The sequence below is a fragment of the Ambystoma mexicanum genome, chromosome 3p (genome assembly GCF_040938575.1).
Source record: "Ambystoma mexicanum isolate Mex_15411 chromosome 3p, UKY_AmexF1_1, whole genome shotgun sequence".
Classification (NCBI taxonomy): Eukaryota; Metazoa; Chordata; class Amphibia; order Caudata; family Ambystomatidae; genus Ambystoma; species Ambystoma mexicanum.
In genome coordinates this window covers 1,002,891,216-1,002,919,147 of record NC_090925.1, presented here as the reverse complement: position 1 = coordinate 1,002,919,147, position 27,932 = coordinate 1,002,891,216, and the positions used below count along the sequence as shown (strand labels likewise).

Here is a 27,932-nt window from a genome sequence, read left to right as displayed (position 1 = left end):
TGTTCTCAAGTGGCATGTTCATGAAACACCATGTCAGGTGTATTAAGTAGCCGGAGCCTAATCCCGCATTAAATGGTTATCTAGGCCAATTCAATGCAGAAACATACAAGTCCCCTGACTGACTCCTAGAAATGGAAGGAGGACAAAGGAAAGGACAAAGGAAATGATCTGCTTATATGTGTAATGACATTCGATGAACATTTTTTTAAAAAATCAATGTATGCCCCTTTCATAAGCAGGCTTGCCCTTTGGTATGTTAGTTTAACATTTAAGGGATTTAATCTGTAGTGAGAATGAGCAAAACCTAGCAATGCGGTTCAGTGACCTCTACAACTACTGTGTGCCTAAAGTTACTTGATGACCACATTCATGAAAGTGTTGGGCCACACTTGATTGGGGATCGTGGTTTCTGATGTCCTACTTGTGTTCAGTTGGTCTCTTTGAATTGGTAAGCAGTTTGCTGTATTTGCCACCAGGACCAAAAACTAGATTACATGCTTTTAATCAGTACATTTTAGAAGTTAATGCTGGCTTTTAGAATGCGTGAAAGTGAAGCCTGAACCTGGAAAAATGGCTTCTGGGTGACATGGAGCCACAGGAGCACGGCCGTGTATTGCTACTAGGGACGCTCTTGTAAAATAGGTGGCCCGGGCGCGTGACACTCAGCACTTTGCCTTGATTGCAGTGATCCCATCTCATTGGACTTCTCGACTGTCCGTTGCTTGTAAATCAGAAAAGTAACCAATCGGAGGCTGTGTGCTTACTTCATAAAGCATTTAATAACCTCTGCCCAGACTGCCTCGTTGGTTAGATCAGCCCCTGCAGAACACCCTGCTCTACTGACGCTAATACCCCAAACAATCCAGATGCCCAATGGGGGAAGAGCCTTCTCGTAAGGACCAAAACACTCCCTGGCGCAAGTGTAAAGCAACTTCCCTAGCATTTACTCCTCCTGCTATCTTCAAGGCACACTCTGAGGGCATTGGGGTCATGTAGAGCGCAACATGAATGGAAAATGGTGTTTCTTGCACTTGCTTGAAGTTACTAAAAAGATTGACTCTGAATTGAAGGGATCTGAGAATGAGTTGCATGCCATTGAGGTCTCTGTAGCTAGTCCTTGGTCTCTGGAGATAGTCATTGTCTTAATTGGGGTCAGACGTATATCATCATTTGTGGTTGCAAGCCAGTGTAATTGAGGTGATGCGAGGGCTGTGAAAATCCCCCTGTCCTGGAAACGCTGAGATTTGACGTGCATCCCATAGGAAGGCAGGGGGTGTTCCAAGTCATTCGGTCTGGGGATGGACTAAAGTCTTCCCGCCATCACAAACCGTAGCTGGGATCGGCATGTTGCTAGTCACCCAAGCCAACTCTCCTTCTTACCTTTTCAGATGCGACTTAACTACTCCCACCTTGTCCTGGGTAATTATTCATCATTACTTACAAATATGAATGCAGTAAAACCTACCAAGCCTGCCTATTGCAATAACTTTTGTACTCTAAAAGCAGTCCTCTGCTCATTCATGGGTGGTGTGGGATTGTCTTCTTCTCCAATGAGCTCACGGATCGAGTGCCAGCCTTGGCAGCACTGTGGGCAGCGAAAGAAAAATGTGGTGCCCCCAACCGTGCGCCCCCCATCAACGCCAGGGGCAGCAATGTAGTTTTTGTTGTGTTTGTGTTTTATTTATTCTTATTTAAACTCCCCACATCGTAGCAGGGGAAAGACTCCTAAACTGATATGAGCTGGCTTGACGGTGGGGGGGGTACGGTGGGAACCAAAAGCATCAGTACCCTATTCTAATGAAAACCGTCCCACTCCTGCCCTGGTACGGGGCGGTAATTGCCTCAAGAGGATGCTGATGCAAAAGCATCAGCACCCTATTGTTGAATGTGCCCTGCTCCTAGCGCCATCACAAGAGTGTGGCATATATAATTTCAATAGGGTACCTGCCATGCCTTCTCCCACCACGGGGGAGCCCTTAAGATTCCCACGAGCTGGCGTGACTAGGGGCTAATGGCATCCGGGCGCCCTGAAAGAAGGCCGACCCTGCTGAGGGAATCACATGCCCATTGTATCATAACCAGTAATGTGGCCATTTTAGAGAGATGTAATGACCGGTCGGAGCCTGTCTGTGCGGTGAGTGATGTTTTATACATTAATAGGGGAAGCATGGAAGGAGAGGTGCCACACCCAGGAAGGGGGGGGAGGGGTGTGGGTGTGGGTGTGGGTGGGTGTGTGTGTGTGTGTGTGTGTGTCACTAGAATATACAGACCATTGCGTTAATCATGGGTAGATATAGTAGATCCTGCTGCCGGTGAGGGGTTCTTGGGAGACGGTGCCATTTAGTATTCTGGTGATTATACTACAAAATGTGTTTTTATTTGAATTTCTCACCCAGTCCCCCATACATCCCATTAAACCTGGTTCCCATTCCTGCCCCACCCATTTTGCAGGCATACCAATTTGCCTCTGTCTAATGAGTCATTAGACCTGTCCATGCAGTATACCAATTCGAGCAATACCCAATATTCACAATTTCTGAATTTATAGTGTTTATACAGAAAATCAAGCACCAATGCAGTATGTTCCCCTTGTAAGGAGTATGTTCTCTTTCATCGCTAAAAAATTCCATGCTCTGGAGAACCAATTTGTAATGAGGGGGCTCTTTGACTTTCCATTTTTGAGCAATCGCTAATAGAGCCGCCAGTTACAGCATTACATAGGCCTTCTGGGTTGACTTTGGTTTGCGCCCAAACTCCTTTTCAACCGTTACTACAAGACTTGACCGTTTGGTGTATGTGAGGGAATCCTTTCATTCATATATTTATTCATGCACTGGGCAGCTCCACCGTATATGTTCCCAGGCCTCCACCCGACTGCAATCCCTCCAGCATTTTTCCGATAATGATAGTTTCATTTTCCCTAAACGAGCCGAGTGTAGTGCCATTGCACCATGAGCTTGTACCAAAACTCTTATCTGGATCAATCTAGTAAATTTGGGAATTGTTTTCCCAGTCTAAATCTGGAATTTCTGCCCCCAAAGTTACTTGCCAGCGTCGCCTGTAGCTAGTCCCCTCCTTAGCTGTATCTTCCCCCATTAGTTTATGTAAATTCGGAGTAAGAGCTGTGGACCCAGAATCAGATGTGACAACATTTTCTGGAGGTGTTAGCTCTCTTATAGCTGCAGATTTTACAGGTGGGAAATCCAATGTCTCACCTGAAAGTGTTGGAATCTAGAATTTTCAGGTAGATTTAATCTCTTGTTTACATTGTATAAATGATTTCACCTCCTCCCCCTGGAACATATCTTAGTTATTCGCAACCTGACTTTTTCCATTCTTTGAATGCTTTGCGTTGAAGGCCTGGGGTCTACTGGGGGTTAAAGAAACAGCAGGGTAACCGATGGTTACGTTGTTCATTTATGTTTCTTGACTGCAGCGTCCCAAGTTACTTCTACTACTGCCACTATGTCTCTCGCATGTATATTAGCCTGGCGATCTTGTTTTGTCAACCATAGTGTATTGTGAAGCCTAGCGCCACCCACTGCTTGTTCCATCAGTACCCTTCTTTTTCCTTCTTCCCCTATGGACCAATCTTTAATCGCCCTTATTTGGGCTGCACAATAGTACTCCCCCCCCCCCCCCCTGGCCCCTTGTTCGATGGGGAGCATTAGCGTGTTTAAAACTACTCGCTCAGTTTTAGTCTGCCATATAAATGCTGAGATGGATCTATGTATTCGGTGGAAAAACACCATAGGAACCCTAATAGGTAAGGTTTGGAAAAGATGCTGTTCTTTGGGGGAAGGTAACTATTTTCACAGATTTTATTCTGCCGAGCCACAAAATAGTAAGTGGATCCTGCTTGTTTAGCTGCTTTTCTAATTATCTCAGCAGTACAGGATAATTGGCTGCATATATTCCTTTTAAGTGTGGGGGTTAATACCCCCAGTAGTTTTATCCCTGCCTGTGCTCGCCCGAGTTGTGTAGGTTTCCGCAGGTCCTCCTCATCTGATGGTGACAGATAAGTTTAATATCTCGGATTTAGCTACATTTATCTTCAGCCCCGCCACCCCACCAAAGGTCTCCAGCTCCTGAATGACCGCCTGCAAACTGTTTGATGGGTCTGCTACAAGAAGTAACATGTCATCAGCGCCTGCCATGATTTTTATGGGAGATGCTGCCAAAATGTATCCTTTTGATACCCTCGGTCTGCCGGATTTTAGACAGTAGTGGTTCTAAATGAAGTCCATACAAGGGTAACAAAGGGCACATGGGTCTTTTTCAAGGCTGTGGTAGGTACAAAGGCTGAGCAATAGTGTGCATTATTGATCTTAAGCAAACACCTGAGTAGCAAAATGTGAGGAGACCAGTGTTGGAGGTGTAATTTGGTAGTTTTGAGACATTTGTACATTGGTGCGCCGATGTGGTGGCGTGGCAGTTATTTGGAGCACAGCATACATGCTGATTTCAATGCAATGGTGTGCGTGGTGATCATTATACGTAACATATTGTACATCCGTTATTGTAGAGTGAGTTAAACCAGATGTTTGTTCACAGGTTTGATCATGATGAAATAGTTAGACACGTAGTTATAAAAACAATTCATTCACGTCAAAAGACCAAAAGAAAAGAGAATATCAAAAGTAATGTTAGATGATATAGGTGTGGCTACCGGGCCGTGTGTAACCATGGAGGTTGTGTGTCATGGTGCTAGACGTTCTTATTGTGTGTTGTATGCAACACTGCAAGCTGGCACGGACAAATGTCTTCTCACTGATGTTTCTCGGCCACGCGATTGTCCATCACAACCCAGCCATGTTCCTTTCAGTCTATTGCTCAACCAGGGGCAGCTTGTAATTAGGCTCGGTACACCCATTTCCATCCCTAATGCCCCACAGCAATTTAGCCATGTCATGAGGAGACATTCACGGTCCCCCCTCCATTACAGTGCCAACTTGGCATTACTAGTCCGTAACCAATTATCTTTGCGTACCCTACAGGTTGTTACTCAACAAGAGCCTCTGATCCAGAGCTCACTATCAACATGCATGTTATTTCGCATACAACACACGGTAAGAACGTCTACCACCATGACGCACAAACTCCATGGTTACACACGGCCCGGTAGCCACACCTATAACACCTAATATTACTTTTGATATTCTCTTTTCTTTGGGCCTTTTGACGTGAATGAATTTTTATAACTTCTTGTCTATTTCGTCATGATCAAACCTGTGAACCAATCATAACGTCTGCTTTTGAGACACTGAGAGAGCGAGACACAGAGAGAGAGAGAGACACACAGACGGATGGAAAGGCAAAGTTGTGCCTTTAGCCTGGAGAATGTATGAGCAGCGCTGGGCATTGGGCCGGCTCTTGGCGGATCCGAGATCCGGCACCAGATATGGAGCAAGATCTCAGGATCCGGCCAGAGTCAGCCGCCCAAGCCCATGAACTGCGCTGGAATACTTTAAAAACAAAAAAAGCGCCCGCGACGGCAGCATTGCCTTTTTTGCGTGGCTTTGGCACTCGTGTGTAATGCACAATGCTCACTACATGTACAACGGATTCCTTTCAGTTGTACATGTAGTGAGCATTTTGTGTTTAAGTATTTCAGCATTGTTGGATGTCCACTACGAACCCCGCCCCTCTAGACCATGCCCCATCGGACACCCCCCGCCCCAAACTCCTCCCCCACTCCGGCCCTTGTGTTATGTGATCCCCCACCACATTTTTTCCATTTCCACCACTGAGTATGAGCTGTTTGTCTGGTGATCTGTTGAACCCAAGCACCCCGGATCTCTACTGTGCTGCCCTTCATTTCTAACTGCCGGGTCCCGTATCGGTGCCCTCCCCTGTCCCAGTCAGGGTATAATGCCAGGGTGTAGCGGCCGGCGCTCTAGTCCCCGTGGCCACAACCTTCACCAAGACAGGATCGCCGCGTTCGGCATGGAAGCATTGGGCCCTTGGCCAGACAGGCGCGGGGTGTCCCCTAGAATGCTGCGCTGTGTGCCTTCACACATCCGAGATGCCCCCTCCCTCGGGCGAGGCCAGCTGAGCTGCGCGACATGCCTTATGTTGGTGGCAGCTATTCCAGATGTGAGCCGCGGGGTCCAGAGCAACGGCGCCCCTCGAGCTCTCCGGGGATATCGCGGGGGGGGGGGGGCGGAGGGCAGAGACACTGTACTTCAGGGGCGGCAATGGGAACTCGTGGTTATGCGAAGGATGGTGGGGGTAGCCAAATAGTCGGCGCTCGTGAGTGGCAGAGTCCTATGCAGAACCGGGTACCGTTTTAGGGTGCCATTTGAAATTCTTCACCACTCTGACACCCCTTGCCCTCCCCGCCCCCCCCCCCCCCACAACGCCACGTTTAAGCTTGGCTTTAATGGGTCTGTGCGGCTTCCCTGGAAGTAATATTTTAAGTGTTTTTGCCGTTGGGACTTGGTGGCTAGAGGCATCATGATCTGTATCGGGTTACCATTGCTAAATATTATCCGGCTTGTGTATAGCGCACCACCAAACATGTGTGTCACATCGGATGTATGCAATCGAGTGGTACTCCCTTCTCGTATGTCGGTGGCTACGAGCGTTGCACACAGTTCTCCAGAGCAACAGGCGCATAACTCGCTGAGGTATCTATTCCGCGGAAGCGCTGTTTGGCTTCTCGGCAGTATGCCGCCACCGCCGCCGTTGTACAGGGAGCCCGTATTAGCTCCTGCACCCGCCGGGAGCGCTGTACTTGCTGCGTCGGTGCTGTGCGATCAGTTCTCCATATATGGCCCGTCTCCCAGGAACCTCGGTATCCTGGAGTGTGAAGCCAGCTGCTCTTCCTCTTGCGTCGTCAGACTCGTCACCCTCCATTCATGAACATTCCCAATCCCCGCACTCCTCCACCAGCTCTTCCTCAGCCACCCCCCCCCGCTAGCGCCTGCCTCACCAGTCCCCCCCCCCCCCACACCTCACCCCCCGCTACGCCATTCCTCCCTCCACATCACAAGACATCGGGCGGCTCCCCTCTTCCTAGCCCCTACTTCGTTTTTCTTCAAGTCCACCCCTGTCATTTCGTATTAGACTCCTCGACTAGATGAACTTCCAGACCCATTTTACTAAGCCCCTGGCTCTTCCTACGCCACACAAGCACCTACCCTACCCTTTCCTTTCCTGCTCCCCACGTCTTCTGCCACAGGTGTACCGTGCATTGCACCCCACGTCTCCTCCACATTTACGCATCCTCCTTAAGCCCCGTCCTTCATCCTTTCATCCTCCTTCTGCCCCGTCATTCAGGCCCTCACAAGTCCTCCTCCAGCCCCTCTTTACTAATCTTCCTCCAGCCCCTTACCCAGCCTTACTCAGCCCCTTCCCCCCCCCCCTGCTCATCCTCTCTCAGCCCCCCTTACTCAGCCTCTCAACAAACGTGTCACATGCACGCACCTTGATCTATTCCACCACCCTGTTTCCACCTCTGTAGTGTGTTGTCAGCCATCCACATTCCGTTCTCTCCTTACACCTCAACCAGCAGATCGCGTCTCCCGCGCTCCCTCTTCCTCGGCAGGTTCTTGCAGGCATGCGCCAGCATCAGGTCCTGGGGACAGCTGTTTAATGAGAATGCAAGCAACATGTTGCCCGGGCAACCAAGTATGTGGGCTGTTGCCAAGCAACAGCCATCTGGAAGCCAGCTCATTTCCTGGGCCGGAATGTATAGAATGGTGCTTGCCCATAGATGCCGCACACATCAGCTGGAGGACGTAGAGGGTAAGCCGGCATCTGTACGTGTACTTCTGGTCCGTGTGATACTCTCCTGGAGCTGCCGGTGAGGTTTTGGCCTCGCCGCTGGTGGTGGTGCTTGCTCTGCTTCTGTATAGGGGACCAGTCCCTCCATGAACGTTTTCAGGAATTGTAGCGGGGCTTTTCCATCTATTGCGCGGAATAAGGGGCCCTGTTTGCGTTTAAGAGGGCAGTTGTGGATATTCGTATATGTGTGCCTCTATGACCTGTGCGCTTGATTATTTTTGTTTGTTTTCCGAGCGGTTGTAGATTGCCTTGGGTCCACACGCTGATATTGTGACCGCTGTGTAGCTTATGCACGGCAGTGACATTGAGCCTTGCTTTGTGTTTATATTGTGCACTGTCGATCTTTTACCTGCCCGCCAATGTGGTACACGCTTCGTTTTCTTTTCTGGTACCGTAGAGCCCACCTGTGCTATACCGGGTTTCCGCGAGCCTCCTGTACGCCCATAATAAGGTGTAGATTCTACTTTGCTTGCCACTCTGGCTCGCTTTCAGATTCAGGCGGACCTTTGCTCCAGGCGCACTGTCAAAGATCCTGAGTCGCTTCATCAAAGGGTTCTGAGGGGTATATTCAAGTTATGTTTAACCCCAGACCCGGCCTGCTTGGCCTGTATGCTGGACGAGGGTCTGGTGAAGCGAAGCTCCCGGCATCAGCACTTCGTGCCGTGCTGCTGTGGTGGGGCGGTGGCGTCCCGTTCCGGTGCTAATCCTCAAGTGTGTGACGCGCGTTGGAGGTAAATGTGCATCCGCACGGGATGCCCGGCGGTTGTTTGGCTTTCGTAGCCAGCCGGAGCGATTATTAGTTTAAGGGAAAGCAGCATCCCGCCTGCGTAAAGAGGCTCGCCGCAATCCTCTCCCGGCAAAGCTTTCAGGCAAATGCAGTTGACTTTTCAAATCCCTGCAGTGCTAAAGGTCGCAACGCGGAAGATGTAGGAGAGTAACCACGCCCCGTTTTATTGTTATAAAGCACACAAGGTGTCCGGAAGTGCTTGTTAACAGAGGTGTCAATGGACGGTGCACACAGCATTAGACCTTGGCGTTTTTAGTTTGGGCTATTGGGTGTGCCGACAAGCCGAAACTATTGCATTAGAGTACAGAGGGGGAGGAATGGCATATGAGGAGGTACACAAACGTTAGGAGGTGTTTGGATATTTGCCTACCCATTGCGTGTCCGTGCTCAGGCTAATCCCTATGGCCTTTCCCACCTAGTGCCTGCCCCAAACCTCAAGCCTCATGGGAACTACTGAGCTCACTTTAATTGAGCCTTACCATCAAACTTTGTCTACCCTGAAAAAACACAGGTAGGCAATTCGAGCGCGAAGTGTTTGTCTTGATTGGAGCTGTAAACAATGGGTTTAATAAAAATGTCACAACCAGGTCTACCTACAGCTACTCGATTTATAAGCACTGTGCGTGTCCCTCACCAGTCCTGTTAAAAGTAAGCATTGGCAAAGCCAACAGTTTTGGCTTGTGTTTACTTATTGGGCATTTGCCGGGCACTTTGATTAGATGCGCAGGTACACCGACCCTTTTGCACCTGCTGCCATCAATAGCTAATTAATATCACTACAGCATTGCCTGGCAAGTGCCTTTCCCCAGCCTACAGCAAAGCCCAAACTGTTGGCATTGCCAATGCTTGTTTGATAGTGGGGTGTCAGTGCATGGGTTCAGATGTCTATGCAGTGGTCCAGTGTAGAAGGACCTTCTAGTGTTGGCCTAGCTGGGGCTCTGCAGTGACGGCTCTGTTCTGCGCTTGCATGTTCTGCGGATAGGATTGCACCGTTTATTGGAATGGCACTTGTGCCCACTCTTCGCTTTTCCACCTGCATGCACTCTTTTACACTTGGTCACTTCAGCACACACAGCAATAAAGACAAGTGGGCGCTGGACCAGCGCAGAGCAACTGGTATGCAAACGGGCACCCAGATTCTTGTGCATCAGATCCAGAACTGAAGCAGCTTTGGGGGCTTTGGTCGTCCGTGGTCTCTGCCAATGTATAAGGGGCCATTAGTGTAGGAGTTCGGTATACCTTACCAAACGAGAGACCTTATTTTTCTATCGGTATTGTTGGTGATTGTTGTTGATGATGGATGAAGGGTGAGTGTGTATAGCTTAGGACCACTGGGACTATTGGATTTGACTAGGCTGCCCATTTGGGACCTTGGTATTGTCTCAGATCTGCGTGGGGCACCCATTCCGCGTGATGGAAAACAAGATGGTGGGGGTATGTAATACAGGCTGAGGGGCGTCTGGCAATGGATGCCTGGAAGCTCGTGGAGGAATAGAATGTGGATCTTTGTTCACGCTTGGAACATTTGTTACAGGATGTCCGTCTAATAAGACAGCGCTGTTTTACACCTCATTGGCCTCCCCCACCGTTTGGGATTTTTCAGCACATATGTGAATGCCTCTGCATGTAACTTTGTCTACATGTTTGGATCCACGCATCTTAAACAAGTGATGCTGGGATCTCTGCTTAATTCGATGGTGGCTTTTCTGGAGCAGGTGGGGTATTAACAGTTCTCCAGTGTGGGTACAAAAACCTTTGGATTGCCCAAGTGTAGAAATGCCACTTCCGGTGGCGCAAGCATGTATGGCATAAGCCCATATTTTCTCTGCTGGTTTTTCTCTGGTTCTGCCCTTTCTGTTGTGTGGGGGCCGAGCCTCCTTTGCCCCCATTGCCATATAACCTGGTTTGGGGGGCGGGGGGTGGGTGGGTGTGTGTGTGTGTGTGTGTCCATTATTTATGACCCCTCCCCTTATGCTTCAAAAATTGTATAGATTATTATTTATTTTTTTTATATAGCGCCAGCAGCTCGCAAGCATCAAGGCGCTGACATATACACGAAGAGACCAAACATATAAATCACAGGACAAGGCGCTAATTAAGGGAATCCGTTTCTTAGGACCGGTTAATCATTTGAACAGATGAGTCTTGATTTTTTTCCGGAAGCTTGTGTATTTTTGTTCTAGTCTTAAAGAGATGGGCAGGTTAGATGTGTCCTAATGTGTATTTATAGATTGTCCCAAATGCAGAGTTAAATTCACATAGTCTTTGTTCAACACCTGGGGAGCCAAAAGTAGCTCCTGCTAGTTGGATCTAAACGGCGCCCCTCCGTGTTGAACCTTGTTATTGACCCTGAGGACTTCCTGTCTGGGTCAGATCATTGTCTTGGACCAGTGGATCTTCAGCCGTCTTCTGGACAGTGAGGTTTTTTAATTTCTGGATGGAGTGGACATTGGGAAATGTGTTAGCTGATTTTTGCGCAGTGAAGAGGTACTGGTGTGCAAGCACTGCTGATTCCAATGCCAAAGTGAGATAGGACGTCAAACTGATGCGAATGCAGACCAGGCCCATTACCCAGGCCTCTGGTACCACACAGGGAGGGAAAGACCTAAGCAAACACCGTCTCCGACTTTCCCAATGGAATTATGCGTCTTGGTGCTGTTATGTTATCTTGCGCATCCTGCTGTAGGTTATGGCATCAAAGCACTTTGCATGTCTATGAGGCAGAATTATGTGTGAACGAAATGTTTAATTGCTTTAAATGCGGTTGTTTACGTGTAAGGCATTACATGTTTTTTGGACTTCACCCCTGCTGGGAGGCGTGGAAACGAGCAATACATGTTAACTCGACACATGTCGAGGCCTTTTGGGGAAAAGTATTGCAATCATCAATGCAATAATGGTCATCGACAAGCGTGGGCGGTATTGTTTGGTCCCTCCATGAGGGAGATGGATATGTACTTCGCAGTGCAGAGGAGAGAGCGCCGAGCCTTGGGATGCTGTATCCGTGGTTGTTTTCACTGCATGTTCCTTACCTGTTCTTTTAATGAACACTTAGCTCTCGGTCGGCGCCTTGGGGAACCTGAACTAAATTCATGCGCACATTAAGTGAAGTTAACCAGGGTGCCTTTCATTGCCATGGATGAGCAGGCCCGATGCATTTGTAATCCCAGAGGCTGGCTCCTGGAAGGCAGTGCCAAGATCCTGTTGCCCCTGGCTTCTGGCCTACTCTCTGTAGACTCTTCGCCTCTGCCACACAGCAGCATGGTTTCAAAGCCTTGCGTTGGAGAAGTCCTTTATTGCATAGGTGCAGGATATTGCTTCCAGTGCATTTTTTTTTTTTTTTTTTTTTTTTTTTTTTTTTGTTTATACCACGCTCCGCTGCAATGTGTAGGGTCTCCTTGTTGCAATGGCTTTTGCAAGAGAGATACGTCGGGCTTGGTTAGTGGGAACAGAAGGAAAGCCAAGCATTGCTTTGCTGTGGTGGTGTTGCATGCAGGTCGGCAGAACCTGGGCTTTGGGTGCAAGTATGCTTTTAGGATTTTTTGAGAAATCATTCGTAAAGGAGCATCGATACCCCATGTAACTTTAGTTTGACAGAATTAGGTGAAATGTCGGATTATTGGAGGAAGACCTTCGAGAGAGAGATATTTATTATATATATATAATTTTTTTTTTTTTTTTTTTTTTTTTTTTTTTTTTTAGCGCTTCAACCGTATTGTTGCTCTTTAGGACTCCCAGTAGAACAGTCCCCATCAGCCTGAGCCTGTGTGTGAGGCAGGAGTTTGAAAGTGAGCCTGAGGCCTCATTAGTGATTACTGGTTCTTGACTGATATGCCCTGAATCCTTACAGAAGACTGTTGCTGTGGTCTTGCTTGGTTGCTCTGTTTTTGTGGATGGCACTCTCATGCAACTGGGTTGGCTTACAAGGCACTAGGGTGTACATTCTAACTAATGTTTAAACGCTACTGAGGATCTCGTACTTGCAGCCACTGAATGCCACGTGTGGGTTATGGAATAACAGTGCCCTACCTGCCTACTGTAGAGGTTCACCCTGAATTGGTGATCCATTCACCAGTCTCTCCCTCTAGGGTACTTGCATTCATTGCAGTGCAAGCTACTTTGCTGGTTCTTTCCTTGTGGTCCAGGCCACATAGTTATGGCTGCATACGTTTTTGGGTCCAGATTCTTCCAGTTAGAACGTTATGCCCTTCTAATTTGGGTGTATAGAATGGAATTCTAGTAGCTGGTAGAAGTATCAAAATGAGTTGGCATGTCCTAGTCAAGCAGGAGGTACAGCCTCCCTGCTCACTGTGCTCAGAGAGGCACAGCTCCACCTCACTGAGGCCCAACAAGGCTGAAACACGTGTATGGGGTTGCTGTTGGTACTCTTGTTCAGAGAGGAATTGCCATAGCATTTCGGTGCCGGACTGCCCATGTGGGTGGGACAAAGACTGATATGTAAATGGATATTTCCCATCTGTGAAAGGTACACTGAGCAAAAAGCAGATGGCTGCGAACTCTCAAAGTGGTTAATAACCACTGAACAGGTTATCATGCCGTGTTCTTTCGAGAGGGGCGCCTGCTACCTTTTTTGTATTACAGCCTTAAGTAGTTGGTGTATTGTGATATATTTAACCCATACATTTTAAATTGGAGTACAAAAAAAGGAAAAAGCAGAAGTGCTGAATCTGCGCTAGAGCGAGTTGCGAATATGTGGGTGGGGAGGGAGTGTTCTGCAAAGCAGCTTCTTAGTGTACCTTGAGTTCAGAAGATTTGCAAGGTGTCAGTTCATTTGAAGTCTGATCCTTTTGCTTCCATTCCTTGATGCAGCCTGACAGTGGCACAAGTCACTAAACCTGCAACCAAGTTAATGTAGCATTGGATTCTTATGAGCTATTGTAGTTCTTTGGAAGCAGACCAGACTGTTTCAGCTGAACAAGAGGTCCTCTCCTCCCTGGATGATAGGTTAGGCCTAGAGTTATCGAAAGTAGTGTTTCCCAAAAACCAAATACATTGACTGCAAAAAACATTTCACCAGTCTACTTGGGATGGCCATAAGGTGCAACCTTAGCACAGTTCACTCCAGGCTCATTTGTTCCCAGACCTCTCTCTACAGAAGGATCCCATCCAGCACGTAAGAAATATTCCTTGGGTTTTTCTCAATCTGGGGCTATCCTGAGATAATCTTACCTTATTTTCAGGTTACACATGCATTTCAAAACTGTATTCCTCATTGTATGTGTTTTTTATTTATTAGGATTAAGTTTTAAGTATGGAGCTTAAAAATTGTGCTGCATATCATGTCTTTTGTCGTCATGGAACGCCATCTCTGAGAATGGTATAGCCGGACCTTGTTTTTAAAATGTATTTGGTGATATAATGACATAGTAATTCTGTTAATGAAGCTGACTGTTGTAATGATCCATGCCAAAAAGTATAGTGAACACATGTACTTTGCTGTGTCTGTCTGCTAACCTCTCCCTGGAACTGCTTTTCAGTGTATATATGGCAAGATCAAAGGTCACCATGTGCATTCCTGAACACAGCTGCTAGAACCCAAAGTTCCACAGACAAGGCTGACTTTTTAACTACACCCACCTCCAGTTCGAAATGTCAGAATTGTGTGGCCAAGTTGTCTGTTGGTAGTTGGTCAAAACTAAATATAACTCCAGTCTGGTTTTTATCATGGTGGTTACTGGGATTACACCATTATACAGCCACAAGCATTTAATGTCATTTTATTGTCTGCTTGATTGACAGCACTCTGACATGACACGGCCTGTTATGTATTCAGTTACTTTTGGCCTGCTGTACCCACAGCATCCTATGGATCCCACAAAACACTCACTTCCCCTGAAAAGGCTTGACATATCCTCCAGCGAACTGGAACACTCCCTGGAGGTGAATGGTCTGATTAGCTGGGATCTAGTGTTTCAAAGACCGTCTCACCAGTGTGGGGACTACTGGATTGGTTTTTTATTTGGGCAGACAGAGGAGCGGGTCGAGTTGGAGTAGCCCAAGAAGCTGCTTCAGTTCACAGAAGGGTCCCACCATCTTGTATTTTACTGGGGCTCCCACACTTCTGTACCTTTCCATTTTGTGCAGACAAAAAAGTTATGACATCACAAAGCTGAATGACTCCAGTTTACAACATCTAGGATTGCACCCCTGGCAGAAGGGTATAGGCAAACCAAACCATGGTGGCCATTTGCCTATATTAGTTGATTTATCTTGGGACCATTTTTAATGTATTCATCTGGAACCTGATTGAGAGTACAGTCTACTCCAAGGTCCTCTGCCAGAGAGGTGAACATCAGGAGCTCCAAGGAAGAGCTGGAAGCTCTTTTCCCTAACAGTCCCAGTGTGATATTTGGGGTGGCTGTTGGCTGGACAAGTCCTGCTCCACCTGAGAACACTGGCACCCCAGACCCTGCTCACTGGAGGTGACCAAACCCTGACGCCCCTTCCCTACACGCTTTTCTGATTGGTAAGGGCAGAAGAAAGGAGTTAGCTTTCCCTTAATGACACAGAACTTGGTCTCCCAACAACTACGATGCAGTCCAGAGCCTGTCTTCCCACCTCAAGATGCTTTCAAAGATGGGTCGACTCAGTGGCTCAAACAGCTTACCTGTTTTTCGAGCCGCCTCTGTTATGACCCGGTCTGGGTCATAGTGATATAAACAGGATACAGTTGCAGGTATGCTTAATGGTTGCTTTATTCAGGTTCTTCAGTTACAGGTACAAATCAGGTCTCATCAAGTCCATGAGGAGATGGGAGGAAATCATGAGAGAAACCCACTGGCTCCCACCACCCAGGCTTCCTTAGATCAACTGCCTGGGTTAGAACCCATTCATACACAAACACTCCACGCTAGCTCATGCATTCCACTAATGACATCACCACATACATACAGCATACAGAAGGTGAACCATAGAAAGGAAGGCTAATCCTAACACCTCCTTCCCTTACAAACCATAGAAAGGAAGGCTAATCCTAACACCTCCTTCCCTTACAATCCCAAACAATCCAGTCTCACACCTCAAGCACACCGTGACCTAAAGCGGTCATCACACCTAACCATTGGAAGGGCCTCAAGCACCAATGCCCTGCCAGTCACTCTAAAAGACCAAGAAATTAACAGCTTGACAAACAGGTGTAACTAACAATCCGGTAGCGGCACCCCACCAACTAAACAACAAAACTTCTGTCCTTCAAGAAATCACGCATCACCTTCCACCCGTCGCCGCCACCAACGGGTCACCAGCCTGCCACGCTGGAGCACAGACCTGCCCCTCTGGGCTACTAACCAGCATTCCATACGCAACCTGAGGAAAACAAACCACCTCCCATCCACCACTGCCACTGGTAGACCTCAGGGCTGCCACACCTGAGCACAAACGGCCACCTCTACTGGCTGGCACAAAGTCCGCTACACACCTACAAGGAACATGTCTAACATACTACACCAGACCATAGACTCATGGCAACTAAAGAGACATGCGCCTCCAATCAACCAAAACACACTCACTTGACTCATCCTCAACCACTCAACATTCATAGCAACACTCAGAACAGAGGCAACCAGTGGAGAACCAGTCAACCATACCACCATACTTCCTCGAGGAGTTGGCCAGACACCTCGAGCCCCCATAGCTACTAAAATAACCCCACTACCAAGATGTTCTGTTGCCATGCTCCCAGAACCACCCAGAAGAAAATCCAGGATGACCCCAGAAGCAACACTTCAAGTAAAAACAATAATAATGAATCACTCACCATCATGGCTCAGCACAAAACACTATCCTGACTCCTCTGAGCCACACAAATCATTAAGTTGACTCCTCTGAGCCACGCCATTTACCAGCATGACTCCGCAAAGCCACACCAATTTCTAGCATGACTCCGCAGAGCCGCACAATTCACTATCATGACTCCGCAGAGCCGCTTGACCAGACTACCACTAGTCACACAAATCACCATGATGACTCTGCAGAGCCGCTTGACCAGACTACCACTAGTCACACAAATCACTATCAAAACTCTGCAGAGTCGCTTGGCCAGACTACCACTAGTCACCCAATTCACTATCATGACTCCTGTGAGCCACATGACTAGACTACCACTAGTCACATCCGCAATGACTCCGCAGAGTCACTAGAATAGCCACAACCAGTCAGCGCACACACACTTCACACTGGTTACATGCATGCCATGCATCTTCAAACAGTTTCTCAACATAACCACTCAACACTTAAGAAAAAAACATGTTGGTTATTAGCAGGTGAAAATTGTGGAGTGCGGACAGGGCCCTACCCACACTCATATCAAAAGAACATGTTCCTAAAATTCACTTAGCAAAAGCAAATACATCAATTTGAATGTCTGTAGAGTCAAAATCTATAAGTCCATGTTGTCCAATCCATGACACAACGCTACAAGCTGCAAATCCTCAACATCATTAAACACTACATATTAGGCAGCATACAAATCAATTCCTTTTAACACACCCCACAAATTGTTACCCAGTCATCAGCACAAATACGCAAACTTGCATCAAACCTAACCTTTATGAATTCCTTGTTATATGTTTAAAGAATGTAACTTAATACACTCTGCACATTTCAGCAAATGTTATTAAGAGTGTAAACCTCCACACTCATTGTGATTTTTAAAAGTCCAAAGCTGACCCTCCTGCAATGCCTCAAAATTGGTTAAACACTAACATGTTAATCCCTAAACCACAATTGCACCTCCAAACATCAGCCACGCATCCGCAACAACCTTCCTTTCAAGCTAATGCTTCAAATGACATTACTAAGGTACAGGAGAGAACACTTATGTTAGTCATTTACGCCCCACGATGCAGTGCAATTTTCAAAACCTTGGTATTTTCATTTTCATCGGTTTGACAAAACAATGGGAGCTGCATAGCGTCCATGATGAGTTTAAAAAAAATCAGCTTCAAAAATCATTTACCATATAGATGGAGCAACTAGACATCAAAAACGGCTTAATCCACTGAGGAGCAGCTGTTAACTATTGTAGCCGCTCCACACAGGTACGCTCCTAGCGATCTGCTTCCCACTTATCCTCATATGTTTTGGCTGCCTCCCGAGAATTGCCCCGTGACTTCTCTACGGTCTACAAACTCAACGAAGATTGCTTCCTGGTCACGTTATGACGTTTTTTAAGGTGCCTTACTCCAAAGTCACTCTTCATTCTCACTAGTCTCCTCATTGCACCTCGTATCATCAGCGCCAGCAACACCAACCGTAACGAACTTCCTAGCGCGAATGTAAGTAGAATGATCATTCCATCTGATTGCCATATCCTACTGATGCTCGCATGACGTCACCAGTCAGCCTCTGTCCTCCAGACCTCACGGAGCTCCGCAGCTCCAAACAGCCCCCTCGGATGTCGCGGCCGGCGGAAACAGCAACTTCCAGCATTCACAACTTCACTCAGCGATCACTCTTCTAGACGCAGCACCCAAGAACGCTCTGACGCAGGTGCGTGTCTTTTACTTCTTATGTTGGCCCAATTGCGAATTTAATGCCATCTTAAAACAGCATTCTCTTTACTCCATGAGGCAACGCTCGTCCCTCCTGCTCACAGGAACATATAGCCTCTCCTGCTAACTGCACAGTTCTTCACGCCAGCTTGGGGAGTTCTCCCACAAGCTCACAAGCAGCAGCCTTTCTATCTTCTGCCCTGGGGCCCCACTTCGCTCTCCAGTTTAAGGGCAACATTACTCTTGTGAACTGCTGCCTAATGGAGGCACAGTGCCTGGCAGGATACTCTCTTCACAATCTACCGGGACAGCCTGCTTTACTGCCTTGGATGCCACTCTTGCTGAAACCTGGATGCTTACCAGGACAGCCTGCTTTACTCCGCCCTGGTTGGCAGTCCTTGCGCCTACCAAGGCACTGTCACTTTCTCAGCTCTGGGTGGTGGGACTCTTCTTGGACCATGGGGGGCAGTGGGTTCCCTTTCCTTGTACAGTCTCTCACTTGAGCTTCCCTCCTGCTCTGCACCCCCCCACAGCAGTATCTCCTTTCTCTTTATCCTGGACCACACACACAGGTACCTGTTGCCTTGTTGCCTTCAGGGTCCATCCATCTCCAGTCCCCTCCAAGACCAGACCTCGTTGCCAATTGTTATGACCCGGTCTGGGTCATAGTGATATAATCAGGATACAGTTGCAGCTATGCTTAATGGTTGCTTTATTCAGGGTCTTCAGTTACAGGTACAAATCAGGTCTCATCAAGTCCATAAGGAGATGGGAGGAAATCATGAGAGAAACCCACTGGCTCCCACTACGCAGGCTTCCTTAGATCAACTGTCTGGGTTAGAACCCATTCATACACAAACACTCCAAGCTAGCTCATGCATTCCACTAATGACATCACCACATACATACAGCATACAGAAGGTGAACCATAGAAAGGAAGGCTAATCCTAACACCTCCTTCCCTTACAAACCATGGAAGGAAAGATTAATCCTAACAGCCTCCGAGTGGATTCTTCTAATTGAAGCTGATCTCTGTTCACCTGTCGGCTTGACTCTGTGGAAGCAACTGACTTGCTGTGCTCCCATGCTGATTCGATCCAGCAGAAAAATCCTCTCTACTCAACATGAACGCTGATTCAATCCATTGATAGCCATTGACTCAACCCATCTTGGCACTGACTCGCCATTGGGAAGTGCGACTCAACTGAAGCTTTAGTGCCCAGAAGCCATCTCAATGCTTTTGTGTAACAAAGACTTGCATTGCAAGTTATATGAAGTGGCCCTACCCCCCTGGCCCTCCTTTAAGGGCCCTAGTGACTTGTAAGACCCCACTATACTTTTTTTCTTTATTCATTTTTTAAATTTGTGTTTTTTAAAGGACCTTTCCAATGACTGACATTTGCTGTTAAATTAGGTGCCTCTGCACCCCGGTCTCCAACCTAGAGTGCCCCCTTTTTTTCTTCAGTGTTCATTCTGGGGTTTCCTTTACACAGCAGTAAGTGTTTTTAGAAAATGATTTGTTGGTTTAATTAAGTACCATATTTTCTCCAGCATGGGGTCTGGCATGGATTCACATGCTCATGAATATTCCCCGTCGTCAGGCTGGGAATCCTCGGTACAGAAAAAACCAGTATCAGTTTCGTTTCTGATCTGTCTTTCGTTGTAGTAACCAATCACTGATCTCTGCGTCATACTGACCACAGCCAATGACTGCCCTCTACCTAAGCCCCGCCTCTGGCAGCCATCTTCAGATTTTTACAGCACGTTCAAGTGTTGGGATCCTCGTGCTATTGCTCTCGAGCGTTAGTGCTATTTTTCATGTTTTTTCTCAAAAACTTCGATTTTTCGGTCAAAAAGAGCCTCAAGCTCTGCCGTTTCTTCATCCATTCAACGGGGACCCGTGTCGGATTCGTCTACGCCCCTCAAGGGTGAAGATTTCGTCGAGCCACGCTTTTGGAGGACTCCAGAAGTTTCTCAGGCCCATCTCGGACATGGCCCAGGAGAAGGGAAGCTCGACGCCCGGAAAGCTGTTCAGGGTCTGCCCTGGATGCCAGCTTCAGAATGTCTTTAAGGAGGACAAACACTCCTTTTGTCTTTACTGCCTACATGAGGACAAGACGCACGTGGAGAAGGACTGTGCGTTTTGCGGCAATATGTCGGAGCGGACCATGAAGGACCGCCATCAACGTCTCGCCAACTGGCTGGAAGGGAAGAGCCCGTCAGGCGAGAAGAAGAAATCCGAGCGGTCTTCTAAGACCTTTGAGAACGCCCCGGCGACGGGGGTCCAACACAAGGCCAAGCACCGCGAGTTCGCTGGCACCGGGAGCGCCGAACGGTCGGGCTCTACGGGCGCCAGGCAGGGCGCATCCTCCCCGGCACCATCAACCACGAGCCAACGCTCTGGTTCGGGCAAGAGGAAGGCCGAGCACCCGGCGAAGCTCCTGGAGAGGCCCCGGTCGAGCTCGAAGGCCCCATCGGAGGGAGAGCGAGGCAGTGTCCCTCCCCCCAAGGAGAAGGCGGTGAGCGCACCTAAGGTGGTGAAAGCCTTAATCCATCCGGCCAAGGCCTCTATCGAGACCGTCGCAGCAGCCCTGGCTCAGCCTGTGGAGGCTATACCAGTGGTGGCGACCTCAGGGCTCAGAGTCTCCCTGCCACCGCGGAGGGAGTCCTCTTTTATGCCCATCGACAGGACCCCCGTGAAACATCCGACGGAGAAGAAAAAGGGGGGGGCAGGAGGTTGTCGTGGATTCGGCCTCAACCTCTGAGGAAGAGCTGATCGAAGTCTTAAGCCACGGCGTTAGCGTGGAAGAAGACCAGCCCGTCAGGAGGGATCCCGATGTAGGAGACAACGATAACGTCGAGGGTGCCGACGGGGCCCCTGACCGCCCGTCGGACTCCCCTCAACCAGCGCCGCAAGACAACTCAGCGGCCATTTTGTTGGCTATACAGTCCTTATGCTCGGAAATAAGGACAAGACTGCCGTTACCACCAGCGGAGGAACCGCTCCCGACGGGGGACCCGGAGCCAGGCCCTTCTGGGAGCCCTCCCCCTAAGAGAAGAAGGATTCATCCTCCACCTCCTTTTCAGCCATCGCGCCCTGTTCAGCCCTCCTCTCCGTCCACGACTCGTGGGGATGATACGGGGACTGACACGGCCGCGACGGGTACGGACGACGAGGTTTACGATGAGGATCTGCCGTCGTCACCTCCCACCCGGGCTTCCCCTCCCGACGAAATTGGATCGTTTCACTCCATGATCGCCAGGGCATCCGAGCTCTTCCAGCTCTGCCCGGAAGAGAAGGAAGGTTTCCTTTATCAATGGCGCGAGGCCAAGAGGAAGACGGTCCTCTCCTTACCTCTACTGGACGATATTTGGGATGAGGACCTCGCCCTCCTCAAGAACCCATCCACGGCGCCGGCTGGAAGGGATCGGTACAAGAAGAAGTACCGGGTCCCGGACGCGGCCCCCTTGTGCCTCTGGGCACAGCCGACCCCGGACTCCGTCGTCTCTGCGGCAGCCAGGAAGAAAGCGGGGGGGCGCGGCCTCTACGTCGACTTCCCCGCCGGACGGCGAGGGAAAGAAATTGGATACGATGGGACGCAGGGTCATCTCATCTGCAGCGACGACGATTAAGGCGGCCAATGCCTTGGCTATCGTAGCCCGCTACGACAGGGAGCGGTGGTACAAACTGGCCCCCCTGCTGGACTTCCTACCAGACGACAAGAGGGCAGATGCCCTAGAGATCTTGCAGGAAGGAGAGGTGGCGTCGGACAACGCCATTACGATGGCGACGGACATCGCTGACACGGGATTTCGCCAGTTGGGCAACGGCGTGTGCCTTAGGCGGCGTGGATGGCTCAAGGCTGCTGACTTCCGTCAAGACGTGCAGACCAGAGTCTTGGACATGCCGTTCGATGGAAACAACCTGTTTGGGAAAACAGTGGACGATTCCCTTCAAGCCATCAAGGCAGACACGGAGACGGCCCGGGCTCTTGGGGTTCTCCAGCAACGGCGGCCGCCCTTTCGGAGCGGCGGAGGCAAACGGGGTGCCTCCAAAGGTTCCGGCGGCGGATTTTCCACCTACCTTCAAGCGGCCCGTTCGTCGTCGCAGGAAGCTTACAGGGGACGAGGCAAGTCAGGCGGACCCCGCCGTCGTCACCAAGGAGGTCAAGGCGGCAAAGCCTCGTCGAAGCAGGACTGAACCGGCCGTGGGGTCGGGCCCCCACCGAAGCACCCCGGTGGGTGGCCGGCTGGCGAGCTTCATCAGCGTGTGGGAGTCCATCTCCACCGACCGTTGGGTGCTGGACGCCCTAGCCCAGGGTCACGCACTCGAGTTTCAAAAAAGGTGCCCGCGCGTCCCCCCTGTGGCCAGGAAAGAACATCACGTCCCTCAACTTCTCTTGGAGGTAAAGGCGATGCTCAGGAAGGGCGCCATCGAGCTCGTCCCAAAGAGGCTTCGGGGCTCCGGAGTTTACTCAAGATACTTCCTCGTGAAGAAGAAGACGGGAGGATGGCGTCCCATCCTGGACCTACGACGACTGAACAAATTCATCAAGGCACAGAAGTTCCGGATGGTCACCCTCCAACACGTCCTGGGTCAGCTGGAGGAGGGCGATTTCCTGTCGTCGTTGGATTTGGAGGATGCCTACTTCCATATTCCCATCCTAAAGGGACACCGAAAGTTTCTCAGGTTCGTGGTCCAAGGGCGTCACTATCAGTTCAGAGCCCTTCCCTTCGAACTAAGGTCGGCACCCAGGATGTTCACCAAGTGCCTCGCACCGGTGGCGGCGCAGCTGCGCCGAGAGGGGATCCACGTCTACCCCTACCTGGACGACTGGCTCATCCGAGCGAAGACGAAGGAGCTTGCCGTGGAGCACACGGCAAGGACCGTCCAACTTCTCACGGACCTGGGATTCTCCATAAACTACGCCAAGTCCCACCTGGTGCCCGCGCAAGACGCACTGTTTCTGGGAGCGAAGCTCGACACAGTGTCGCTTCTGGCCTCTCCGTCGGAGGAAAGGACGAGGGCCATTTTGGGCAAGGTGCAGCGGATGCTGGTTGCGGACACGGCCAGAGTGAGGTCCATCAAGTCCCTCCTCGGAATGATGTCTTCTTGCATTTACCTCATCCCCTTGTGCAGGCTTCGGATGCGCCCGTTGCAGGAGTTCCTGGATGCGCGCTGGATCCAGACGACGGACAGCTTCGAGGAGAGGATCACACTCGACGAGAGTTTCCGACGAGCGATCCGGTGGTGGGGCACCCGCACACATCTGACGGCGGGCATGGACTTCCAGTCCCCCGGCCACCAGGAGACAGTGACCACGGATGCCTCCCTGGAAGGGTGGGGAGCGCACACCGAAAATCTGCACGCGAGAGACCTTTGGCTCCTGACGGAGAAGTCCCTCCATATCAACGTCCTGGAGCTCCGTGCAGTATTTTGGGCCCTCAGGTCCTTCCTTCCGTCCCTCAAGGGCAAGGTGGTGAGGATCTTCACCGACAACACCACCACCATGTTCTACATCAGGAAACAGGGCGGAACCAGGTCCCCAGCCCTGTCCAGGGAGGCGCAGGATCTGTGGCATTGGGCCGTCGCCCAAAGGATGTTTCTGGTGCCGTTCCATCTGGCAGGGATAAAAAACACCATCGCCGACTCACTCAGCAGGGAGCTGCGCTCGTGCCACGAGTGGGAACTGACAGGATCTAGTGGACCGCCTCTTCCGACGGTGGGGCACACCCCAGATCGATCTGTTCGCGACGGCGACGAACTCCAAGTGCCGGAGGTTCGCCAGCAGGTTTCCCCAGCCGAGGAGCATGGGCGATGCTTTCTCGTTCCCCTGGGAGGGCCTGTTTCTATACGCGTTCCCTCCATTGCCATTGCTGATCCGGCTCATCAACCAGCTCAAGAGGTCACGGTGCAGGATGATCCTCGTCGCACCTGCGTGGCCGAGGCAGATATGGTTCCCGGACCTTCTGGACTTGTCAGCGTCCCCGTCAATCAAGCTGCCAGTGGACTCGGATCTTCTCTCCAGGGAAGGAGGCGCCATCCTCCATCACGACCCGAAGTCGCTGAACTTGCAGGCCTGGCTCCTGCAGCGTTAGAGTTTGGAGGATACGACATACCGGCCGACTGCAGAGAGGTTCTTGCAAAGGCCAGGGCGTCCTCAACTCTTAAATGCTACGGACACAAATGGAAGAGGTTCTCTGTCTGGTGCCACGCACAGAAGATTAACCCTCTGCGGATTACGGCTCCCCAAGTACTGCCGTACCTACTGACGCTGGCCAAAGCTGGACTGGCGCACGCGTCCATCAAGATTCATCTTGCTGCGATCTCCCGATACACCAGAACCACGGGGCGGACGTCTTTGTGGTCTCATCGTCTGGTGAAAGAGTTCGTGAAGGGACTGTTCAGATCGTTCCCGCCGTGAAGGCTCCGGCCCTGGCATGGGAGCTCAACGTGGTGCTGACCAAGCTCATGGGACCTCCGTTCGAGCCTCTGCACTCGGCTCCGTTGAAGTTCTTGTCGTGGAAAACAGCGTTTCTTGTGGCCATCACCTCCGCACGACGGGTGGGAGAGATCCAGGCCCTTTCCTGCAAGGCCCCGTACTTGACTTTTCACGACACGAGGGTAGTGCTCAGGACGCACCCCTCCTTCATGCCCAAGGTGCCGTCGGACTTCCACCTCAACGAACCCTTGGTGTTGCCTGTTTTTTTTTTTTCCCGTCGCCTTCGTCGCCGGCTGAAAGGACTTTGCACTCGCTGGATGTGGCTAGAGCGCTGAAGTTCTACGTGGACCGCACGAAGGGTTTTCGGAAGACGTCACAACTCTTTGTTAACTTTGGACCTGTCAATCAGGGGAAGGCTCTCTCGAAGGCTTCTATTTCCAGATGGCTCTCCGGCTGTATCATGTACTGTCATCGGTTGGCAAACCGACCGCTGCCTGGCCGTCCGAGAGCCCATTCCACCAGAGCGATCGCAGCTACCACGGCGTTCCTATCTGGTGTGCCCTTGCTGGACATCTGCAGGGCTGCTACGTGGAGGTCGACGCACACCTTCATGAAATTCTACTGCGTCGATCGGGATTCCAGGGAGGAGTCCAGGGTCGGCCAAGCAGTGCTGCGCAACCTGTTCGCCTAAGGTGAGCCTGGTGAGGAGGTAAGATTTGCTTAATGTTGAGTTTGATGTAATGCTTAATGTTGAGCCTTTGCCACCTCCCGTGGTTGTGCATGTGTGTACTGCTATGTATTCTTTATTCATGAGCATGTGAATCCATGCCAGACCCCATGCTGGAGAAGGAACAAGTTACTTACCTGTAACTGTTGTTCTCCAGCATGGGTCTGGCATGGATTCACATGCGAACCCTCCCGCCTACCCCTCTGCGGCTCTTCACTTGGTCATACTGCCACTTCACGTGCTACCAAATCTGAAGATGGCTGCCAGAGGCGGGGCTTAGGTAGAGGGCAGTCATTGGCTGTGGTCAGTATGACGCAGAGATCAGTGATTGGTTACTACTACGAAAGACAGATCAGAAACGAAACTGATACTGGTTTTTTCTTTACCGAGGATTCCCAGCCTGACGGGGAATATTCATGAGCATGTGAATCCATGCCAGACCCATGCTGGAGAACAACAGTTACAGGTAAGCAACTTGTTCCTTCATAGAACCTTGTTTGGACGTTGGTTTACTTTGGTACAGTGATTTATTTTTTTATTTTTTTTTGGTTGCTTATGTATCGGCTTAACGCCCTTTTGGAAGTTTTATAGCCTGCCCTCGTCCCACGTTACCTAAAGGGGTGAAGGAGGTTTACCTGTCAAGCTGTGCCTGCGTCACCTTTATGATTGGGATGATTGCTGGTTTAGCATTTGTTTAGGGCTGAGTAGCCGTTTTAATCACTTCTCGGTCCTGTACTCCAGCAAAGCAGTAATCCTTTTGCATACTCTCCATAAAAGGATGAAGCGGTTTAATGTCGGTGGCTGGGAGACCATCCTGGCTAAGAGATGTCTGCATCTTAAGCCTTTGAGGTACGGGTCTCCATGGTAACAAAGCTATGGTCGGTAAAAAGCTGAGACGGTTTATGCGTTTTTTTTTATTTTTCTTTTAGAAAACTCTTACAACCGAGGGACCTGCTGACACTTGTCTGTGGTTGTGATGTTAAGACCACCCTCCCCAAAAAACCTCTGCTTATTCCTTTTAATTTCATCAGAACAATTACAGCTCTTGCCTCTTGACAGTTTCCTAATTTCTTGGCGGTTACTACATATTGCTTGGTAGTCTGCTGCTGTACATTAGTACCTGGCGAGTGGGGAAGGGGGTTGTGGCCCTCCCAGCCAGTGAGGAGGCTGAGAACGTGGTCTTAACCGGTGTGGTAAAGACCACGCTCCGAGCTGCCTACGAGCGAGAGGCTGCCATCTTTCTTCACTGGGAATCTGATGAGCTCACTGCGCCGACCGCCCGTTTCCATATTTGTATGCGCCCCCCCCCACATACCTTGCGCTGTGTTGTCCCTCGCTGGCGCCACAAACTGTAGCTTTCCCGGGACATCTCCGACTCCTGAATTGCTGCCATGGAAAGGGAGGAGGGACTACGAGTAGTTCCCTTCTTGCCATTCCATGGTGGCCATCTTGATTTGTAGTTTTATTGCAAGCTAAGAAATGGCAAACATGACGTTTCTCAGCTTGTAATAAAACATTAGTACCCTGGTACAACATCCAATGGTACTAATAGCAATATAACCCTTGGAGGGGCAATGTCCCGGGAGCTTACGTTGGAATCCTCGCTTCACTCGGGCTTGTAACTGATTACCTGACCTGTAATGGGTTAGATTACTTAATTGAATGCTGTTGCAGATGAAAGATTTTTTTTTTGTTTTGTTCTTCAGAGTCCTTAATAATATTGAACAGGTCAAGTAATAATTCCTGCAGACACCACTGCACCATATGCCTGCTATTATATTCACAAGATGAAGGTGGCCTTTTTTGTAGAAACCTGTTGTTTCCGGACCTAACTCATGAGGGGAGCTGAGGCTTTTCTTATAGGAATAGGCCACCTATCTTTCAAGCGTGTTTTTGCTCGACTTCTTGCCACTGTTACTATGGGGTGCAATGTGGGAATAGTTCAGGCATCTACCGCTACAAATATGCATTCAAGCAGAACTCCTCAACAGGCTCATCCGTAATGCACACTGGACGCAGATGTCACTGCAGATCAGTCTCTGGAGGAACACAAGGCAATTCCAAAAAATAAATATATTAAAACAAGAGTTCCTTCAGAGCCAGCCATGTTTTCAAAGCTGACGGATATGTTCGCAGCGAATCTCTACTGCTATTGTAAGAGCCAGGATCCGTTAAAAAAGGGGGGATCTTCTGATTCTTTCCTGGAAGTCTTTGTCCATCAATCTATCCAGCTCCAGGGCATACTTTTTGTTATCATAGTCAAAGTAATAATGTGCAAGCACGGAATAGGCATGATCGCCAGGACAAGGCCATCAAAACATTGCACATTTTGAACTTTCTCCCCAATTTTAAAATGCCTTGACACTACTACTAGTACACGAGACTAGCCTGTTGGACACGCTATGCAGGGTCATAATAGCCCAGGACCGTATTTAATAGGCCTGGGCCGCTAGCACACAATACATACAGCCCATGGAACAGGGATTAATACTATTGGCAGACCGGGATTAAGGGAGATGCCTAACCATATTTTCCATCTAAAATAATGGCCTGTGGCGAGCGCATGATGCCTTTTGAGACCATATTTAAAATAATCCATCACTAAAGATGGACTCCGGGGAAATGTAATGCGGGAATCCACGTGGATCCCCTCAACCTTCCATGGCTGGCATTGT

The 27,932-nt window shown here is 49.7% G+C and overlaps 1 protein-coding gene across 9 annotated transcripts in view; it reads left to right on the top strand.

The window, feature by feature from the left end:
• DLGAP4 (DLG associated protein 4) overlaps positions 1–27,932 on the top strand; it is a 1,951,934-nt gene that overhangs the window by 1,753,593 nt on the left and 170,409 nt on the right. The window contains exon 1 of one of the 9 annotated variants that reach the window (XM_069652306.1): positions 7,599–7,749. The exons of the other annotated variants lie outside the window; for them this stretch is intronic. Coding sequence (XP_069508407.1) covers positions 7,614–7,749 — 136 coding nt within the window. The 5' untranslated portion in view covers positions 7,599–7,613. Of the gene's footprint in view, positions 1–7,598; positions 7,750–27,932 lie in introns of those variants that run through there. 9 annotated transcript variants of the gene reach the window in all.